Consider the following 20,556-nt stretch of genomic DNA (forward strand, 5'->3'; position numbering starts at 1 on the left):
AGCCGAAGGCAGAGGCTTAACTCATGGAGTCACCCAGGCACCCCAACACATTGGCTTTGATTTGTGCCAAGATGGAGCCACTGGAAGATTTACTGAAGTCTAATGGAGATACAGTAAACCGCACGTGTGTAAGTGTACAACCTAATAAGTTTTGACATGTGCATTCACCTGAGAAACTGACAAAGATTGTCAACCTAGCCATCATCCCCAAATGTTTCCCTGTGCCCTTCTGCAATCCTCCCTCCCTGTTCCCAACTCCAGCCCCAGGCAACCACAGACCTGTTTGGGGTCAGTGCATTGTACTGCATTCCAGAATTTTCTAGAGATGGGATCTTATCGTATATACTCTTCTTTAGTTTGGATTCTTTTATTCAGAATAATATTCTGAGACTCCTTTTGTAGCAGGTGTCAGGTGTCAGCTTGTTCTCATTGCCAAGTAGGATTCCACAGTGTGGACAGACCACAGCTGGTTTATCCATTCACATGCTGATGAACATCACTGCTGTTTTCAGTGTTTTCTATTACAAAGAGAGCTGCTATAAACATTTGTGTATAATTCTGTGTAGAAATACACTTTAATTTCTCCTTGGTAAATACTTAGGAGTGGAACAGTTGGATTATATGGTAAGAGTGTGTTTAACTTCTAGGGATCTGGAAAGCTTTCTCCCATGGTCATTGTGCTGTCTCACATTCCCACTGGCATGAACATTGTGGTCCCTCCACGTCCTCACAGACATTTGATGTCATCAATCTCTCTACTGGAGAATTTTGAACAGAGTAGTGACATTATTTTTTTTAATTTTAAATTTTATTTTACTGGGGCACCTGGGTGGTTTAGTGGGTTAAGCATCTGCCTTTGGCTCAGGTCATGATCCCAGGGTTCTGGGATCAAGCCCCATGTCGGGCTCCCTGCTCATCAAGGAGCCTGCTTTTCCCTCTCCCCTCTGCTTGTGCTCTCTCTCAAATAAATAAATAAAATCTTTTAAAACTTTATTTTATTGTGTTAAGGACACATTTATCATGAGATCTACACTCTTTTTTTTTTTTAAGATTTTATTTATTTATTTGACACAGAGAGATCACAAGTAGGCAGAGAGGCAGGCAGGCAGAGAGAGAGAGAGAGAGGAGGAAGCAGGCTCACTGCCGAGCAGAGAGCCCGATGTGGGACTCGATCCCAGGACTCTGAGATCATGACCTGAGCTGAAGGCAGCAGCTTAACCCACTGAGCCACCCAGGCGCCCCGATGAGATCTACACTCTTAACAGATTTTTAAGTATACCATATAGCATTGCTAACTATAGACACAGTTTTGTATGGTAGATCTCTAGAACTTATTCATCCTGCATAATTGAAATGGTACTAGTTGATTAGCACTTCTTCCCTGTCTCCTGTTCCTAGAAACCACCATCCTGCTCTTTGCTTTTAGGAGTCTGACTGTTTTGGATAGCTCACACGAAAGGAATCATGCAGCGTTTGTCTTTCTGAGTCTGGCTTATTTCACTAGCACCGTGTCCTTAAGGTTCATCCATGTGTGTGGGATTTCCTTCTGTCGTAAGGCTGAGAACATCCCACTGTATACACCAATGAGCCTTTATCCACTCATCTGTCAACACGCATTTGGTTTGTTTCCAAAATTCAGCTATTGTAAATAGTGCTGCAAAGAACATGGGAGTGTTAATATCTTTTTGAAATCCTGATGTCAATTATTTTATTTCTTATTATTTTTAAAGATTTTATGTATTTATTTGACAGAAAGAGCACAAGCAGGGGTGCAGCAGGCAGAGGGAGAGGGAGAAGCAGACTCCCCGCTGAGCAAGGAGCCCGATCCCAGGGTGCCGGGAGCATGAACTGAGCCAAAGGCAGAGACGCTTGACAAACAGAGTCCCCCAGGCATCCCTGATGTCAATTATTTTAGATAAATACCCAGAAGGGGGATTGTTGGATCATATAATAGCTCTAGTTTTAAGCTTTTGAGTAACCTCCATACTGTTCTCATAGTAGCTGCACATTTTGCATTCCCATAGACAAAGGTCAAAGGTTCCAGTCTCTCAACATCATTACCAACACTTGTCATCTTTTATTTTTCTGGCAACAGCCATCCTAACAGGTGTGAAATGGTATTTCACTGTGGTTTTGATTTGCGTTTCCCTGGTGATTAGTAACATTGAGCATCTTTTTAAAAAGTTTGTTTGTTTGGGCGCCTGGGTGGCTCAGTGGGTTAAGCCGCTGCCTTTGGCTCAGGTCATGATCTCGGGGTCCTGGGATCGAGTCCCGCATCGGGCCCTCTGCTCAGCAGGGAGCCTGCTTCCCTCTCTCTCTCTCTGCCTGCCTCTCCATCTACTTGTGATTTCTCTCTGTCAAATAAATAAATAAAATCTTTAAAAATAATAATAATAAAAAAAAATAAAAAGTTTGTTTGTTTTAGTAACCTCTACCCCTGGCGTGGGCTCAAACTCAAAACCCCAAGGGGTGGAGGAAGGATGATGATTCAGTCCCCGACCTGTTCCCTTCAAACTGTAGCCCTGCCACTGGCAGCTGGACAACCTGGGGGCAGTTTCACTTGCCTCCTGCCTTAGTTTCTTCATCTGTAAGTGCCTGCTTCCTAGGGCCATATAAGAAGCAAGCAAGGGGGTGAAGAGCTCGAGACCACCTGGCGTGGTCTCCCAGAAAAGGCTCAGCTTCAGACTTGCTGCGGTCCCTAGGCTAGGGACCTCCCTAGGAGGTATAATTATACCTGGAGGTATAATCGCTTACTATAATCATGCCCCCAAGTGGAATGTCATTTGTCGTTTCTCTGAACTTCCTATTTACCTGGGCACCGTGTATTTGCTCTGGCAGCCCTACCCAGGCATGAAGTCATCTCCTAAACCCTGAGCACTGCCTGCAGGGGACCAGGCAGAGGGTCAGGCAGGGCCGAAGAAGGCTGGGAGTGTGCCCAGGTCTGGACACCCCTGACCCTTCACCTAGGCTGAAGTGCAGGTGGAGCTGGGGGTGAACCAGCCAATGAAACCACTGTCCTAAATGCCAGCCGGATGTGCAGCCCACGCTGGATGGTGCTGGGCTGAGCAGAGCCCTGTTCGAAGGTTCAAGCAAGCCTGAGCAGCCACCCACTCAAGGTGGGGAGTGGCCTCTCCCACCCACTCCTGCCCTGCATCTCTGCAAACAAACTTCTTTGGCTAGCATGAATGGATCCGTTTAAGAGCAGACATTCATGGCCTTTACTGTGGGCCACATGCTGTTCTAGCCACTCCGCACATGTTTCTATTTTTAGCTGTTGCTTAACAAAAACCACTCCGAAATTCAATGGCATAAAGCAGCTGCCATTTCATTAAGCTTAGGGCTATTGTGGGTCAGGAACCCCTGTAATGCACAGGGCTGATTTGGATCAGCCCCTCCGATATCCAATGCCCGGTGTCCGAGATGGAGGGAATTACAACTGACTGGTGGAAAACAGCAAAGACCTAAGTTCCTCCCCAGAAGAAGGTACAACTGAGGCAGCAGTGGAGCTGGGTGGCTCAGTCTGTCAGCGACTGCCATCCCTCAGGTGGTGATCCTGGAGTCCTGTGTGGGGTTCCCTGCTCTTCCTCCTCTCCTGCCCCTCCCCTGATCATGCGCTCTCTCTCACTATCTGTCAAATAAATAGATAAAAACCTTAAAAAAAAAAATAAAGTACAGCTGGAGGTTCATGAGGGAAAACCAGCGGGCAGAGAGGGGGTAGGCTGGGAAAGAAAGCTTGAAACCCCTGCTACAGATGAACTCTGGCGGGGGTCTGGAAATGCTGGGCCCCCACCTCTTCACCTCCTCACATCCCCACCAACACAGTCCCCACCAAAATGCACACCACACATTTGTATTAAGTTGGGCTGTGGGCCTTGGGAGGAGAAGTGAGTGGACTGGCCTGAAAACCAACTCCACCAAGGCAGGGTGGCCCAGGGAGGCCAAACTCATCTGAACTGTGCTGGGGGGTCAGTGGTCAGGAGGGAAGTACGCTTTTTGGCCATTTCTGGCCCCATGGATAGGGCTGGACACTCGGCTGTGCCACTCGCCAGCTGACTAACACCGTCCCTTCTCTGAGCCTCCATCTCTCAGCCTGAAAGACGCGCACCTCATAGCATCATCATGAGGGTTAAGCGAGCTGTGTGTGTTGAGCTCTCAGAAGAAGGCCCGGGAAGACAGAGGACCTGGGGCCCAGGAGCAGCATCTGTGAGTGTCACGGGCCAGACGGAATTTTGTCAACACTGAGCAGGTGTCTCAACTCTTCTGGGGCCCGGAAGCCTTGAGAGCCTGTGTGGTAGACACCCCTGCCCGCCACCGTGTGGAGGACAGCAGCCCAGTGAGGCCTTGGGGGACGAGACTCAGGCACTTCTGCCGCTTCTTAGGCAGTGAGGACCCAGCTGCGGTGGCCCAGAGCAGCGCACAGATCCCCACTCCCCATATGGCCATGTCTGTCACAGATGCTGTGGCCTGGCCAGTGCGTGGGTGGGGTGGGGGACACTGTTCTGGGGGTAGCGAGCAAGTGTGGCCAGGCACACAGCAGGCCCCCAGAGTGTTGGCCTTTAGAATGTGCTTCTCCACTACTCGGGGACCCCAGAGGCCCAGCCTGTGTCAGGACAAGAGCCCAAGACTTGCACCCCGTTGGGGGCTTCAGTTTCCTAGCCTGCCTCAGGGCCAATGGTCTCCTTGGCTTTCCTTATTCTGCAAAGACGGGCCAGGCACCAGTGTGCCACCGGCACTGAAGCCGCTTTGACGTCCCAGGTGGAGCTAGGCTGGAGGAAACCCCTGGCTTCCAGGGACTGGGTGTGAGAAGGCAAATGCAGCCGGGGAGCTGGGTCTGTGGTGGGCCCCTTCCAGGCGCCCGTGCCGGCGGACACAGAATTGCCACCAGGGGGCGCATGAGGCCAGCACAGGGCTCCCCTCCAGGAGAGTGGGAGTGGGGGTGACGCCTGGGTACAGTGGCCACAGCTCACTGACCCCCACCAACCCCTTCCCAAGGGCCCAAGACTGAACTCTCCAACATACCACACTTTTCTGCAGAGTGTTCAACGTCCTCCCTCCCCACCTCTGGTTCGGGCGTCTGGCCGTCCGCCAGAGGAAAGCTCTGGAGCGTGGGCCTCCCGGTGGGAGACGAGGGAGCGCTCTCAAGTGGAGGGCCAGCTGCTCAGCTCTGGGGTGAGGCTTCAGCAGCACATGGCCCATCTCCAGGACTCTGCCTCTGGAAGCTCCCAGCTGCGGAGCCTTCAGAACCTAGAGGCTCTCCGCACAGGCCAGCCCCAGCCAGGGGCCTGGGAGACAATGGCCCTTCCCTGCCCTGGGCCTTCCTGTCAGCCCATCCTCCCACCTTGGGACCCAACTTTCTAGAATAAAAAGAAATCTCCAGCACCAGGCAGGGATATCTGACAGCAATAAATTTATTAAGTATCCCCCCGCCCCAAAATAAAAACACAATCCAGTTAAAAAAAAAAAAAAAAAAAGAAAAGACAAGAAAAAAGAAAAGAAAACCAAACGAACCATAACACAGGCCTGGAGCTGACAGCAAAGCAGACACAGAAGTGGCCCTGACCTATGGTGAGGAGACGGGACTCACGTGGGGTGGGGATGCGGTAAATACTGGGAGCCTAGGGTGCCGCGGCCGGAGCTGGCAGGGGCGAGGCTGGGGAGGTGTTAATGGCGACACAGCTCTGGGGTCAGGCCTCTGGGGCCCCAGCCGCAGCCTGGCTCCGGCCCTCTAGCCGCCTCACTTGGGGCCCTGAGCCTCAGACTCCTCCTCGTCGTCTTCGTACATCTCACCCTCCTCCTCGGCCGTGGCGTCCTGGTACTGCTGGTACTCGGACACCAGGTCGTTCATGTTGCTCTCGGCCTCGGTGAACTCCATCTCGTCCATGCCCTCGCCCGTGTACCAGTGCAGGAAGGCCTTGCGCCGGAACATGGCCGTGAACTGCTCCGAGATGCGCTTGAACAGCTCCTGGATGGCCGTGCTGTTGCCGATGAAGGTGGAGGACATCTTGAGCCCCCGGGGCGGGATGTCGCACACGGCCACCTTCACGTTGTTGGGGATCCACTCCACGAAGTAGCTGCTGTTCTTGCTCTGGATGGCCAGCATCTGCTCGTCCACCTCCTTCATGGACATGCGGCCTCGGAAGACGGTGGCCACGGTCAGGTAGCGGCCGTGGCGGGGGTCGCAGGCGGCCATCATGTTCTTGGCATCGAACATCTGCTGGGTGAGCTCGGGCACCGTGAGCGCGCGGTACTGCTGGCTGCCGCGGGCGGTGAGCGGCGCGAAGCCCGGCATGAAGAAGTGCAGGCGGGGGAAGGGCACCATGTTCACGGCCAGCTTGCGCAGGTCGGCATTGAGCTGGCCTGGGAAGCGGAGGGAGGTGGTGACGCCGCTCATGGTGGCCGACACCAGGTGGTTGAGGTCGCCGTAGGTGGGCGTGGCCAGCTTGAGGGTGCGGAAGCAGATGTCGTACAGGGCCTCGTTGTCAATGCAGTAGGTCTCGTCCGTGTTCTCCACCAGCTGGTGGATGGACAGCGTGGCGTTGTAGGGCTCCACCACCGTGTCCGACACCTTGGGCGACGGCACCACGCTGAAGGTGTTCATGATGCGGTCCGGGTACTCCTCCCGGACCTTGCTGATGAGGAGGGTACCCATGCCCGAGCCTGTACCCCCGCCCAGCGAGTGGGTCAGCTGGAAGCCCTGCAGGCAGTCGCAATTCTCACACTCCTTCCGCACCACATCCAGGACGGAGTCCACCAGCTCAGCGCCCTCCGTGTAGTGCCCCTTGGCCCAGTTGTTGCCGGCTCCGCTCTGACCTGTGGGGGTCGGGGGGGTGGCAGGAGGGTGGCACAGACTCATTAGACCTACAGCAGCCAATTGAGCAGCCCATCCCAGAGAGCAACCATGGAATCTCTGCGTCTGCTTCCTGTCTGGGAAGTGGGGGTGCCCACAACTCCTCACTCCCTCCATGGCCCTCCACGCCCACCATGATGCGTGTTGGGGACCCCACTGCCTGGTGTCCTAAGGTACCAGGGCTCTAGACAAGAATTGAGAAGCTGGGGGGCGCCTGGGTGGCTCAGTGGGTTAAAGCCTCTGCCTTCAGCTCGGGTCATGATCCCAGGGTCCTGGGATCAAGCCCCACATCAGGCTCTCTGCTCAGTGGGGAGCCTGCTTTCCCCTCTCCACCTGTTTCTCTGCCTGCCTCTCTGCCTACTTGTGATTTCTGTCTGTGAAATAAATAAATAAAAATCTTAGGAAAAAAAAAAAAAAAGAATTGAGAAGCTGGGGCGCCTGGGTGGCTCAGTGGGTTAAGCCGCTGCCTTCGGCTCAGGTCATGATCTCAGGGTGCTGGGATCGAGTCCCGCACCGGGCTCTCTGCTCAGCAGAGAGCCTGCTTCCCTTCCTCTCTCTGCCTGCCTCTCTGCCTACTTGTGATCTCTCTCTGTCAAATAAATAAATAAAATTAAAAAAAAAAAAAAAGAATTGAGAAGCTGGAGGGGCACCTCCTGCTTTGCCTCCCTGGGGGGGAGGTTCTGGGTGAGTCGTTCAGTCCTCCCCTCCAGCCTTTGGTTGGCCATGCTGCAAGCATCAGCTAGAGCCCCCAGAACCCCAGAATCCCTTGCAGCGTGGGGTCTACTGTGGATTGGTGCCCATCAATTGGGGTGCTGAGCTTCAGAAGACAGAACTGGGGTGAGGCCCTCCTGATCACAGCAATGCTTCATGCCCGTGAACTTGAGTCCTCTGGACCCCGATGCCCGTCTGCCAGCTCTGTGGTGGTCCTATAAACTGAGCTCTCTGTCTCATCCATCATTCTGCTTGAAACACCAAGTGGTTTCTATTCCCCATGCAGAACCCTTTCTCTGTGCCACTGCTGCCAAATGCAAAATGGGAAAGTCAGTTCTGTCCTGCCAGGGGTGACTCTGCCCTGTTGTTTCTGCTGATCTTATTTGCCTGTGTTGCCTTATTGGTCTGCATCAGAGTGTGAGACAAGGGAAACTTACCGAAGATGAAGTTGTCAGGCCTGAAAAGATGTCCAAAGGCACCAGACCGGACGCTGTCCATGGTTCCGGGCTCAAGGTCCACCAGAATGGCCCGAGGCACATACTTATGAGCTGAGGGGAAAGGGGTGGGTTATGTGGGTCACAGAGGGTCAGGGGCTCCTCCTGACCTCTAAATCCTGCCCTGGCCTGCCAGAGTCAGGCTGTCCCCATAGGTGCTCAGACTCCGGGGTCAGAGAGGCTGGAACCATGTGTGAAGTTGGGATCTCGGTCAACACCAGCCACCCAGGACTGCGAACTACACTGACAGGGGCAGGTTAATATTTCTCCAGTTCACTATGGACATCATCTTACGCCAGCAGCCAAGTGGCCCCTACTGGACTCTCCCATGGTCTTCTGAGGAGCCTCCAGGACCCTGCCCAGCCCTGTCCATCCACTAGACTATGCAAGTGTCAAGGGAGGATCCCAGATATTTGAACCTCACTATGGTGGCAGTTTCTAGGGCTCCCCATGTTTGTTTTGTGAGTCTTGGGTCATACTTGCCAAACCACCGATAGGGGGGCAGAGATGCTGAGACCCGCCATCCCAGAGCCCTCCCCCCACCCTCCCAGACCAAGCGCAGGGTCGGGGGTGCTCACAAGAGGCCTCGTTGTAGTAGACGCTGATGCGCTCCAGCTGGAGGTCCGAGTCCCCCACATAGTTGCCGCTGGGGTCTATCCCATGCTCGTCACTGATGACCTCCCAGAACTGCAGGGGGAGAGGAAGGGTTGGCAGGTGCTTATGACCCCCACCAGGCCCTTTCCCTGCCAGATCCTCAGCCATGTCTGTTAAATTAGGGGCCTGGACTCAAAGCTTGCACTGGCCCCTTGGAGTGACTTCAGAGAAGAGCCCCAAATTTGGTCACCTGTCAGAAAACAATCCCAGCAGACATGAACATGGACTGCCTGTATGTCCACAGTGCCTGGCGCCCCCAGAGAGGTTCAGGGCTCAGCAGACACAGACCCAGGCCCCCCAGACTCAGCTCTGCACTCGCTAACCAGAAGCCCTGCTCAGTCCGTTCCTCCATGAGGCGTTGGTAATCAACAACCTCTCGGGGTGGTTTTCTTTATTCTCCCTTTCCAGACAAAGGAACCATGGCACAGAGAAGGCAAAGAGCTGCCTACAGTAACTGACAAAGACAGAGTCTGGGATACACGTGCCCCTTAGTGTCCGGGCAAAGGATGCTCAGAGACAGGGTCTGGCACATCGTCAGCCTCAGCCAGCGGGAACCACAAGGGCCCTGAATAGGGAATGACTTGCCTGGTTCTCCCGGCCTGTCTGCGAAGAGCTGGCCCAGCCCAAGCTCCCAGGGTTCACTCTGGCCACTGCCTGCTGCCACCCATCCTCTCCCCCTTGAGCTGGAACCCATAGTGCTTCTCAAAACCTGCTCCCAGGGCATAAAAGCACAGAGCAGGGCCCACATTCAGGAGCTGTGCCACCTTTTCCCAGCCGTGTGACCCTGGGCAGGTCCTTTAGACTCTCTGTGCCTCAGGGTCCTCATCTGTTCATAGGCCTGATGGGGAAAATGTCTTTGTGGGAATAAAGCCAGTTAGGGTTAGGGTTCACAAAGCATGTGAATGGGTTCATATATGTCAGCACACAAAGCCACATCCCCTGGGTGAAGGGAAGGTTGCACAGAGCTTGGCCCTCACCCCAAGGACATTTCCAAGCCATGTGGCACACAGTGGGCCCATGCAGAGAGGGTCATTAGTCACACCTGGTGTGACTTCCCAGGGCCCCTCCCCTTTGCTCCTCAGGGTTGGAGTGACTTTCAGAAGATGAATGGTATGAAGGCCTGGAGAAGTGACAGACCCTTACATGGGAGTCATGTGCCCGTAAAAGACAGCTCAGTGAGAAATGTAGTTAGAACCCAGTGTGCGCATGTTTATCTCTATATAGACGTCTAACAGGCCCAGAGCTATCCGCTCTAGGGACCTGGGCCTGGGAATGTGGGTCTGGGTTAGGGGAAAGTTCTTCTCACTATATATCCTTTGGCTCTTCTGGGATTGTCCCATGTTAGTTTCTAAACAACAAAAGATTAGTTAAAAAATATTTTTTAAAACTCTGATAATTAGGGATGCCTGGGTGATTCAGTTACTTAAGTGTCTGCCTTCGGCTCCGGTCCTGATCCCAGGTCCTGGGACTGAGCCCCTCATTGGGCTCCCTGCTCATCGAGGAGTCTGCTTCTCCCTCTGTCTCTGAACTTCCCGCCTGCTAGTGCTCTCGTTCGCTCTCTCTCTTTCAAATGAAATATTTTTCAAGAAATATTTTTTAAGGGTGCCTGAGTGGCTCAGTGGGTTAAGCCTCTGCCTTCAGCTCAGGTCATGATCTCAGGGTTCTGGGATCGAGTCCCACATTGGACTCTCTGCTCACCGGGGAGCCTGCTTCCTCCTCTCTCTCTGCCTGCCTCTCTGCCTACTTGTGATCTCTCTCTGTCAAATAAATAAAATCTTTAAAAGAAAAAAAAAGAAATATTTTTTAAGAGAAATATTTAAAGAAATATTTTTTTAATTTTTTAAAATATTTTATTTATTTATTTGACAGAGAGAGATCACAAGTAGGCAGAGAGGCAGGCAGAGAGAGAGGAGGAAGCAGGCTCCCCGCTGAGCAGAGAGCTTGATGCGGGGCTTGATCCCAGGACTCTGGGATCATGACCTGAGCCGAAGGCAGAGACTTAACCCACTGAGACACCCAGGTGCCCCTAAAGAAATATTTTTTTAAAATAAATAAATTATTAAATTCTGATCATCACAGACAGTGTTACCATTATTATAAAACATGCAGCAGGGTGCCTGGGTGGCTCAGTGGGTTAAAGTCTCTGCCTTCGGCTCAGGTCATGATCTCAGGGTCCTGGGATCAAGCCCCGCATCAGGCTCTCTGCTCAGCGGGCAGCTTGCTTCCTCCTCGCTCTCTCTGCCTGCCTCTCTGCCTACTTGTGATCTCTCTCTGTCAAATAAATAAATAAAATCTTAAAAAAAAAAACCTTTTTTAAATTTTGTAATTAGAAAAAAAAAAAAAAACACACAAAAATGTTACTGAGGCCTTTAGGGCCTGATCCGAGCTGCCGACCACCGCGTGGATCTCCTTGGCCCCCCTCAGCCTGAGGCCTGTATGAAGGCAGGAGCCAGAGCTTTGGTCCCCAGATCTCTGAGACACCTCAGACTTCTGGTTTCAGGGACACCACAGCCCCTGCAGCGGACCGGGAGGGAGTGAGCTGGGCACCGTCCGACCAGTACAACTGCAGAGAGTTATCGGAAATGCATCTCTGGGAATCATGGTCTTTCAGGAGGTGATGGGCCAGAACCCAGCACCGTCAGGGTGGACCACTGGCTCCCTCTCCTGGGACGTCAGTTTTCCCCTCTGTAAAGTGGACACAATAATAGTACCCTCATTAAGGGGTTAGCACAAGGCCTGATGCATTCAGCAAATGGTGGCTTCATTGAGTTAGAAGGTTAGATGTTATTTAAATCTGTAACACCATATGCACAGATAGCAAATAAAAATGAAAGTTTTAAAAAGCCAATATACTGGGGTGCCTGGGTGGCTCAGTGGGTTAAATTTCTGCCCTCAGCTCAGGTCATGATCCCGGGCATCATGGATCAAGGTGCTTAGATCGAGCGTCGCATGGGGCTCTCTGCTCGGCGGGAGCCTGCTTCCTCCCCATCTCCCTCTGCCTGCCTCTCTGCCTACTTGTGATCTCTGTCTGTCAAATAAATAAATAAGATCTTTTAAAAATAAAATAAAAATAAAAAGCCAGTATACTAAAAAAAAAAAAAAAAATCAATATATTTTGGGACACTGTGGTGCAATAAAACATCATCACTGATAGGAACACATCTCCGAGACACACCCTTAAGGGAAAGGCACACTGCATAATGATAAAGTAAAAGAGGGGCCCTCAAAAAGATGCTGTTTTTCTACAAAGATATACATAGGTGCACACGCACAGAAAACAGGCTGGAAGAATGGAAAACAAAATTGTCCCCCCAGGAGAGCAGGACCTAGGGGCATGAAGTGGCTAAATGGGCACTTTGGCTTTATCTGCAATGTTTCAACTTTTTAGAAGAATATATTAATTGTTTTTGAGGTTAAAACTAACAAAAATGTGATTTAAAATAAGTATCGTAGGGGCACCTGGGTGGCTCAGTGGGTTAAGCCGCTGCCTTCGGTTCAGGTCATGATCTCAGAGTCCTGGGATCGAGTCCCGCATCGGGCTCTCCGCTCAGCGGAGAGCCTGCTTCCCTCTCTCTCTGCCTGCCTCTCCATCTACTTGTGATTTCTCTCTGTCAAATAAATAAATAAAAAATCTTAAAAAAAAAAAAAAGTATCGTATTAGTAAAAATATTACGTAATATTTAATCAATAACAAAATACAATTTTGTAAATTAAGTAAGAAATAATTATGACCATCACTACAGTTGAGAAAACTGCCACACAGCGGGGGGACCTGGGCTCCGAGGTGAAACCCCCGCCGCGCCGCGCCCTTGGCGCTGTCCGTGGTGCTGATCCTTTGCCTCGTCCTAGCTCCTGGACCGGGGAGGCGTCGGCCTGGGCAAGCGGGGCGAGGGCAGCGGCTCCGCGGAGGGAGGGCTTGCAGATTCACCGGCAGGCGTCAGACCCTTCCAGGATCTCGAAGCCTCTCCCCGGCCGGAGCACCGCGAGCGCTAACACTGACCCATTTAGGAGGCGGGTTCAAGGAAACCAGGAAATCCCTCCCCACATTGGCGGTCAGAGCCAGGGCCCGCCCTTCCGAGGCTCCGCCCAGCGGCCGAGAGAAGGGGACTCAGACAAAGGCTCCCGGATGGCCCTGCATCCCAGAGAAGGATGAGGTCCCCGGATTCATCCGCCAGTTTTGTGGCGGCGGTGTGGGTGCTGGGGTGGAGGGGGGAGTCCCCGCCCATCCTAATGGATCCTCGCAGACCTAGAGTCCAGCCCTGCCCTATCCCTCCTGGGCGGTGCCTCAGCTTCCCGTGGCAACCCATGGGGGAAGGGCGATCCCCTCTGTCACTGCATCTCAGTGAGGTGATGGGTCTGACACCAGGCACCGTGCTCAGAACTCAGAGGTCCACTGTCAAGAGGGTAATGCCGGCGAGCTACCGCTCTGGGGAGGTGACCTCTCTCCCGGCCCCAGTCGCCCTGACCTCTCTCCGTCCCCCACAGCCAGATCCCTCCCTAGAGCAGGGGCTGGGCGGGGCCAGGCTCCACTCCGGGAGGGGCAGACAGGAGAGCAGCCGCCCCTGCCCACCCGTCAGCTGCAGCTGGTGCTGAGAAGGAGAAGTTTGCCCACTCCCCTCACCAGGGAGCCCACAGCCACGATGGGATCAGAAAACAGAAATGGTCAATGAACAGCCTGCCCACAGGGCAGATGGCAGCATCTGCTGGGCCCGCAAGTTACCCATGGGGCCTGGCACAGGGGCTTGGAGAACTTTCTTTGAGTTTGGTCTCTGGAAACTTCGGAGGACAAGGAGGCCAGAAGGAAACAGCTCAACTGCTGTCACTGGTCACCAAAAAAGGCAGTGGTGGAAAGAAAGAAACAATTCCTCTCCCCAAAAAATCCACCTCTCTCTGGTTTGAATTGCTAGAAAGGATCAGATACTAGTTTTTAAAACAACATAAAGTAAGAAAATCGACCCCAAAAGAATTAAAAATAATGGGCAAACCCAGGAGGCCACACCTCTAAGAAGTAGGAAAAAACCTCAGCCAAGGACACTTGTCCAGCACTCAGGCTACTGACTGCCGTCCTCCCTCCCCTGCTGCCACCCCTGTGCCCTCCCCCACCCCAGTTACAGCTCCAGGTGTGGACTTGCCTTTGGTTGGTGTGCATCTGTCCCAGCCATACAGAGGAAGGGTGTATAACCAGATCACCACTCCCCCAAGCTCAGGCAGAACTCAGGGCTGCCCGCCCTCCCCCCAGTGACCCCTGGCCCTCCAAGGAGCAGATGTTCAGGGCAGGCCAGGCCCCTGTGGCCACATTAATGAGCCCTCCGCCCCTCCCACCTGGCCAGGGCAGCTGTCAGTGACTGCCGCAGGAGTCCTGATTTGATTTGAGACCACCATCCCCCAGGCTTCCCCCCCTCCCAGCCCCCCTCCTGGAGGCAGGCACAGCTGTTTCTTGGGGGATTAGGGAGTCTCCTAGGTGCCCACCCCCCACCCCATCCAAGTCGCCTCCATCCTACACAAGAAGTTACAATTTACATGTCAGCCACAAGACTGCCCCATCCCGGTTGTAATTAGCTTTTTGTTCTTTCCTGGTTTCTATAGCAACAGCCTCCAGAGGAGCCCCTTCCGAGGCCCCTTCCCCTTCAAGTCCTGTCTCCTCCCACTGCCTCCTTTGGGAAACCCGCCCTGCACCACTCCCACCCTGCGTCCCTGGCCTTGGTCCTGACAAAGCCACCCCCATTCCCCTGTTTTGTTCTGCGGGGTGCCCCGTGGGCAGCAGGCCCCACCCACCTAGCCTGAGCCCAGGGCTGGATGTCTGAGGGTGGCGTGGCTCTCTCTCGCACTGGCTGTGTGACCTTGGGCAAGGGACAGTCTGCCTGAATTTGGGGACGTGACACCTGTCTCCTAGGTTCCAGTGAGGATTGTACCCCCTCCTCTTCCCACATCTGCGAGGTGGACTAACAATGGAGGGGAGGAGCCCGGTGCTGATGCCGCTCTCCATCCCAGGGGCGAGGCTTTGTTCCTACGTCCCAGCCCCAGACTCCACAGTCCCTGGGCGGGTGCTGTCCAAACCGGGCGGAGGTTTTTGCCCAGGCTTGGCTGAGCTGAGGGAGAGTCCAGTTCTGGACCAAGGTCACCCCGAGTCTGGCCCCAACCCCTCCTCCAACAAAGGAATAGGGTGGGGTCAGGAAGCTGAGGAGGGGGACAGCGAGGGTGGGGGCATGGGGGCGGCTTCGGCCGCGTGGGGGACATCCTGTTCCTGGGGGAAGCAGGGACACGGCAGACAGAATCATTTTTCGGCTTTGAAGGGGACGTCCCACCCAAACCTGCCCGCCCCACCCATCCCGCTCCAGGCTGAATTGCGACCCCAGAGAAAGGGGCCACGCCCAGGCCGTGCCCGCAGCCGCAGCCGCTGTGGACCGAGCTCAGCCGCCGACGTGCGCCGCGCTCCCGCAGGCCTGAGATAACCCGGGCAGGGCCAGGAAGAAGACGGTGTGGACGTGGCAGGGCAGGGAACCCGGTGCCCCGGCCGCCGGGCCCGGCTCGTCCCTTTGTTCTGGCTTCGCAGTCGCAAGCGCTGCTCGGGGTGCGGCGCCGCCCTGCTTCCCTCCCTCGGGGGCCCCGGCTCTGGGTGGGGAGGCGGGCTGCGCGCCGGGGTCCGGGCCGGGAGCCTGGGACTGGGGCCGGGGTGGGGGTGGGGGCGGCGCGCGTCCTCACCTTGGCCCCGATCTGGTTGCCGCACTGGCCGGCCTGGATGTGCACGATCTCCCTCATGCTCGGTGCGTGTGGCGGGCGGCTGCGGGACACGCGCGGACGGGCCGGGGCTGGCTGCGGAGGGTCGGCCGCCCCCGCCGCCCGCTCTTATAGGCTGGCCCCCGCCCGCAGCGCCCGCCTGGCGTCACCGCGCGCGGCCAATCGGGGGACGCCGCCGCAGAATGCCGCACGGGCCCTGCAGCATCAGCACCGCGCATCCCGGTTCGGCTGGGCCGCGCGCTGCGGCGCTCCGCCCGCCGTCTCCGCCCGCCGCCTCCGGGGCCTGGGGGGGCCTGCCGCGGGGCGGGGCGCGAGTCTGGGGGCCCCCCCGCACACTGAAGGGAGGGGCTGGCGGGCTCCAGGGAGGACAATAGAAGCCCCTCTTGGCTCTCGGACCCCGCCCAGGCTGCCCTCTCGGGTCCTACCGCTGCGGCAGCCCCAACCCACAGCTTTGCAAAGACGGCCTTCTTCCCCACACCCGTTCAGGGACCAACCCCAGGTTCCCACCCCAAAGAGCGAGAAGGACGCCTCCCGGCTCCCTGTCTTGTGGTATGAAGGGACAAACAAGGTACTTTGAGCTCGGCTGGATCCCTTAGGGGTGGGGGAGGCAGGAAAAAGCTGCAGCAGGCACTGAACCCTCCAGAAGAAAGCATGGGGCAGGGCTCAGAAGGACGGTGGGTTACAATGGCAGCTCTGAGCTTCGAGGCCCTTCTCCGCAGTGGGGAATGCCACCTGCCCCTCCCCTCTCAGGGATCTGCCATGAGATTGCAATTGGACCTGGTCCGTGGGGCTGCTTTGGGCCCCTGCCAGGCACAGTGCCTGGAATGGAGCTGCTGCTCAGTGAGTACTGCTGTCAGGAATTATCCAAAGGACACCAGCCAGGCAAGGGACTGACAGGGTGGGGATGGTGGGTAGTGATTTCTGTCTGATTCACGCCCTGGTGTCACCTGGACTCCTGGTCCAAGTGAGGCCAGCCCAACAGGGTGATAGAGGCTAAGTGGGGAGACAGTGTGCATAAGGCGAGATGGGGGATTCCTGGGATGGGGGGCGGGGGGAGGAGGGCCCACTGGTCAGAAGAGAAAGGAGGGTATGAACTAGACTCACAGTACAGACATTACATTACACATGCAGGACACCGCTGGCTTAATGTTCTACCAGGGTCAGACACTGTAGTGAAACCACCTTATAATAAGGTCCTTCTGATATTTCAGTATCAGAATCTTCTAGGGTCTGGTCACAGCACATGGAGGTCCCACAAGCAGTCAGCTGGACAGGCCTGTGGTGTGCCTGTGTCTAGGCTGCGCTCCGGAGTGCATTGACAGGGTGTGGCCGCGCATAAGCCCCTTTCCCCCCCACCCTGAGCTCTCCAGTTTGACTAGTCTAGAAATGGGTCTTTTGTTCTCGAGAGACACCCCTCCCCCACAATGTGTCCATGCTGCAGCTTTCTGTGGTTGGCTTCCGGCTGCCTGGGGCCCCTCCCTGTCCCCTACTCGGGGGTCCTTGGTAAGCATTTGGCTCTTCCCCGAAATTGGCTGCGCCTCCCCATCCGAGCAAAGGAAGAACCTTTGCAGCACCCTGTTAGCCAAGCCCCATTACCCACTGTCCCGTCTTCCTGAGTGATGGCGTCGGGCCAGGCCACCTCTCTCTCCATCCCCAGAGGACTCTGGTGCCAGGTTCAAGGCTGACTCACTATCTTGTCTCCCAGCAAAGACTGGCCCTGCCAGGAACCAGCGCCTGTCCTCAAGGCCAGCAGTTTGAGCTGAAGCTACCAGCAGGGGTGGAGCCTGGCTGGGGGCAGAGTGGGGGTGGCTGCCAGCGGCTGCCGAAGGCTTGAGGCATTACCAGCCCTGCCTTCAAATTGGCTGATACCATCACCCTTGCCACCGCCGAACCTGCATCAGGAAAGGGGTCAGCTGTAGGCTCAGTACCTGTGGAGGAAACCAGGTGGGCTCCCCAGTGAGAATCCAGGTTCGCAACAGAGGGAGGACCCGAAGGCTGCCAGTACCGTACTCACCCCAGATGGCCATTCCCTTCGGGACTTTGGACTTGGACAGTCCCTGGACAGCCTCACCCCACTCTGGGAGGCCTTGCCTCAAATACTTCCCCTGGGGGCTATTCAGGGGTAGAGTAGACCCCAACCCCCAGCACACTCTAAACTGTGGGCAGACATGGAGGAGGGGAGGCAGGACTGGGTGTGAGAGGGGTGAGCTCAGGTTGAGGTCACACATGGGTAATGGTGGTCGTGCCCCTGCTGCAACTGAGGGCAGCCTGGACGGTCCCGGTGCTGAGTCGGGGGGAGGTGACTGGGCCAGGGCAGCTGCTGTTTCTCACTGTAGTTGCTCTGAGCTGGGGTTTCCACCATGGAGAGAAAGCTGAGACCCAGGCCCAGGGTGGGTGTGATTGGGGTCCCCACACTCTCCCCTTGGTTAGGCCTCAAGCGCTCTGGGTCCTTGGGGGCTGTGGTCTCTTCACCTGGGCAGGCCTGCCATGGGTCTTGGCTGGTTTCTGGGATTCACTTCTCCCTGACAACACCCTCAACCCCGCCCCGCCTCTCCCCCTTCCTCCTCTCTCCAGCTTCAAGCACTTTCTGAAAGAGGCCAGGCAGGGGGCCAGGAGTCTGCATCAAGCACAGCATTTATTACCACACTGCTTCCCTGAGGCCCTGCACACTGGTCTCTGACTCAGGCCGACAGCCTCTGCCCTGGCCAGAGCAGGTGTTGGCCGGCCTGGTTCGCTGGGGACAGGCACCAGACACGGATGGGCCCCCAGCTCTCTGGTCACCACTGAGCCTTAGATCAGCACCCCCTCCACTGTCGACATGGTCCCTTGGCCTCAAACAGGAGCTCCCTGCTTCCTGCAGCAGTCCTGTGCGGCCAGTTCTTGCTGGTTAGGAAGCCCCTCTTGTGGAGGCTCTCCAGGGGAAGAGTGCTCGTCCAGCCCCCCACCCCCACCCCCGATGCTTCATGTCCCAGCAGGCAGGGGGAGCAGAGGTGAGTGTGCAGAGCTTGCCTGGCCCCTGGGTGGAGGTGGAGTGCTCCCAGAGTCAGCAGAGATGCGTCCAGAAGCCGGAGATCTGCCTCCAGTACCTGCGGCCCCACCATGTCTCCAGCCTCCTCCCCTCCACTGTCCACAGCCACTCCTGGAGCCTGGCGTGCCTTCCTTTCTCAGGCCCCAGAGGGTCCGTGCAGCCACACCCCTGGAGATCATCTCTTCTGCCCCTTCAGGCTCACACAGGCCATGGGACCCAGCCACCGCCCTCTGCCCAGCAGCACAGCCAGCCCACAGCCTCACCAGGAGCACAGCACCACCTCCTGCAGTGTCTTTCGGAGTTCCTGACTGCGGAAGGCATAGATGAGGGGGTCGACGATGGAGTTGCAGATGATGAGAGTGAGGAAGAGGTTGAAATTCTTGAAGACGCAACCACAGATGGGGTGTTGAGGGCAGAGGACCATGAGCGAGAGGTGCAGGAAGAAGGGGCCCCAGCAGAGGAAGAAGATGCCCAGCAGGACCGTGAGTGTGGCGGTGCCTTTGAGGCTGAAGCCCTGGCGGGCAGGGCGCTGCCTCTTGTGCAGCCGGGCGATGCGGCGGGCATGCTGGCAGGCCTGGGCCAGCATGTGCACATACAGCCCCACCATGAGCACCAGCATGGCCACGAAGAAGCTGAGGAGGCAAAGCAGCACAGCCACGTGGTTGTCATAGGCGATGAAGAGCGCGCCGGCGAGCATGCTGGCCAGCCAGATGGCGGAGATGACGCACCAGGCGCGGGCCAGCGTGACGATGCTGTGGTAGCGCAGCGCGTAGAAGATGGAGATGTAGCGGTCCACAGCGATGGCGCCCAGGAAGCAGAGGCTGGACACCATGGCACCGCACACGAGCACGTCAATGGCATCGTCCAGCTGCTGCGCCATGGTGGCCGGGGCGGCCAGGGCGCCTGCCTCCAGCAGCAGCAGCACGGCCATCTTCAGCATGTTGCTGACGCTCACCAGCAGGTCGGACACAGCCAGGCAGCAGATGAAGTAATACATGGGCGAGTGCAGGTTGCGGTTCTTGGCGATGGTGGCCACCACCAGCACGTTCTCCAGCACACTCACCAGCCCCAGGCTGAGGAAGAGCCCGTCGGGAACGGACACCTCCAGGCACTGGGGCCCTGTCTGGTTGGTAGGCGGCCTGAGCGGAGGGGTGGCTGGGGGTGTGGAGTTAAGGGAGCCTAGCAGCCTCCTCTGGGGGCCCTGCGCAGACATAGTCCCACCGGGGAGCAGAAAGGGGTCCTCACTCGCAGGCGTCCCGCTCAGCTCATCGCCCCACCAGCAGGGCTTGTGTCCCCCCAGACCGCCCTCACACTCACCCTCTCCCTGTCTGTACCCACGTCCACTTGGCCATGACCCCGCTGAAGAGACACCAGCCTCCCACCAGAGTGATCTCTTCCCAGCCAGGACCCCAAGCCCTCGAGACCGAGCTTCTAGTCTCTCTGGACTCCAGACCCTCAGCCCCCCTCCCCACCTCCTCTGTGGAGGTACCGTTGCTCAGGTCCAGACATACGTTTCTGGGCGGCTTGCTGTGTTGTGGCTGGCCAGGCCTCCTGCTCCTCCAGGCCCGGGGTGGGCTGAGGTTCCAGAAAGAATGAACCCTTTCTGCACATCTTTCAAGTCCCCAAAGCCCCTCCCCCTGAGGGTGGTCACATGACGGGCGTGCACCCTGGACGCACAGTTGGAGAGCACCCTCGCTCGGCATTCGCCAGGCGGCACCAGGGGCAGCCAGGGCGACACCGAAGACTGGGGCTCTGGGGGACGTCTCCCCTGTCACCTGTGCTCAGCCCACTAGTACTCCCAGCCCTGTGCCACTCCCGGGGCCGCCTCTACATCTGCTCCAGGTTCCCTGCAAACTCCACTGCCTCCTGGAGCCATCTCTGATCTCTGGCCACCCACCCGATGCCAGTGTGCCTTGGGAACAGTCATTGGCTGTCGACCCCCGCCCCCCCCCACCCCGCCTGAAGCCCAAACTCCCTACCCCATGTGAGATGCTTCCTCAGGGCAGCCCCTATCCCCTAGGACTCCCACCCAGTCCCTGGAGCCCTGAGGGAGGGCTCTTGCTCTGCCTCTTTCTCCCACGGGG

The 20,556-nt window shown here is 56.4% G+C and overlaps 2 protein-coding genes across 2 annotated transcripts; both read right to left on the reverse strand.

Annotated features, from left to right (window-relative positions):
• Positions 1 to 5,390: 5,390 nt before the first annotated feature.
• Positions 5,391 to 15,557, reverse strand: TUBB3 (tubulin beta 3 class III). The gene is made up of 4 exons (XM_059152902.1): positions 15,409 to 15,557; positions 8,631 to 8,739; positions 7,996 to 8,106; positions 5,391 to 6,810 (listed from the first exon to the last, which is right to left on the reverse strand). Exons 1-4 carry the CDS (start codon positions 15,463 to 15,465, stop codon positions 5,735 to 5,737), a joined length of 1,353 nt encoding a protein of 450 aa, XP_059008885.1. The 5' UTR covers positions 15,466 to 15,557; the 3' UTR covers positions 5,391 to 5,734.
• A 2,495-nt stretch (positions 15,558 to 18,052) lies between these two features.
• On the reverse strand, positions 18,053 to 20,127 carry MC1R (melanocortin 1 receptor). Its single transcript, XM_059152903.1, has one exon. It carries the CDS (start codon positions 19,683 to 19,685, stop codon positions 18,732 to 18,734), a length of 954 nt encoding a protein of 317 aa, XP_059008886.1. The 5' UTR covers positions 19,686 to 20,127; the 3' UTR covers positions 18,053 to 18,731.
• Positions 20,128 to 20,556: the final 429 nt, after the last annotated feature.

This window comes from Mustela lutreola, chromosome 16, assembly GCF_030435805.1.
Source record: "Mustela lutreola isolate mMusLut2 chromosome 16, mMusLut2.pri, whole genome shotgun sequence".
Classification (NCBI taxonomy): Eukaryota; Metazoa; Chordata; class Mammalia; order Carnivora; family Mustelidae; genus Mustela; species Mustela lutreola.

Coding starts and splice junctions, on each gene's coding strand:
- TUBB3 (XM_059152902.1), bottom strand. CDS start 15,465: ATGAGGGAGATCGTGCACATCCAGGCCGGCCAGTGCGGCAACCAGATC. Junction 8,107..8,630: donor CTACTACAACGAGGCCTCTT/GTGAGCACCCCC, acceptor CTTTCCCCTCAG/CTCATAAGTATGTGCCTCGG. Junction 6,811..7,995: donor GCCTGACAACTTCATCTTCG/GTAAGTTTCCCT, acceptor CGACCCCCACAG/GTCAGAGCGGAGCCGGCAAC.
- MC1R (XM_059152903.1), bottom strand. CDS start 19,685: ATGTCTGCGCAGGGCCCCCAGAGGAGGCTGCTAGGCTCCCTTAACTCC.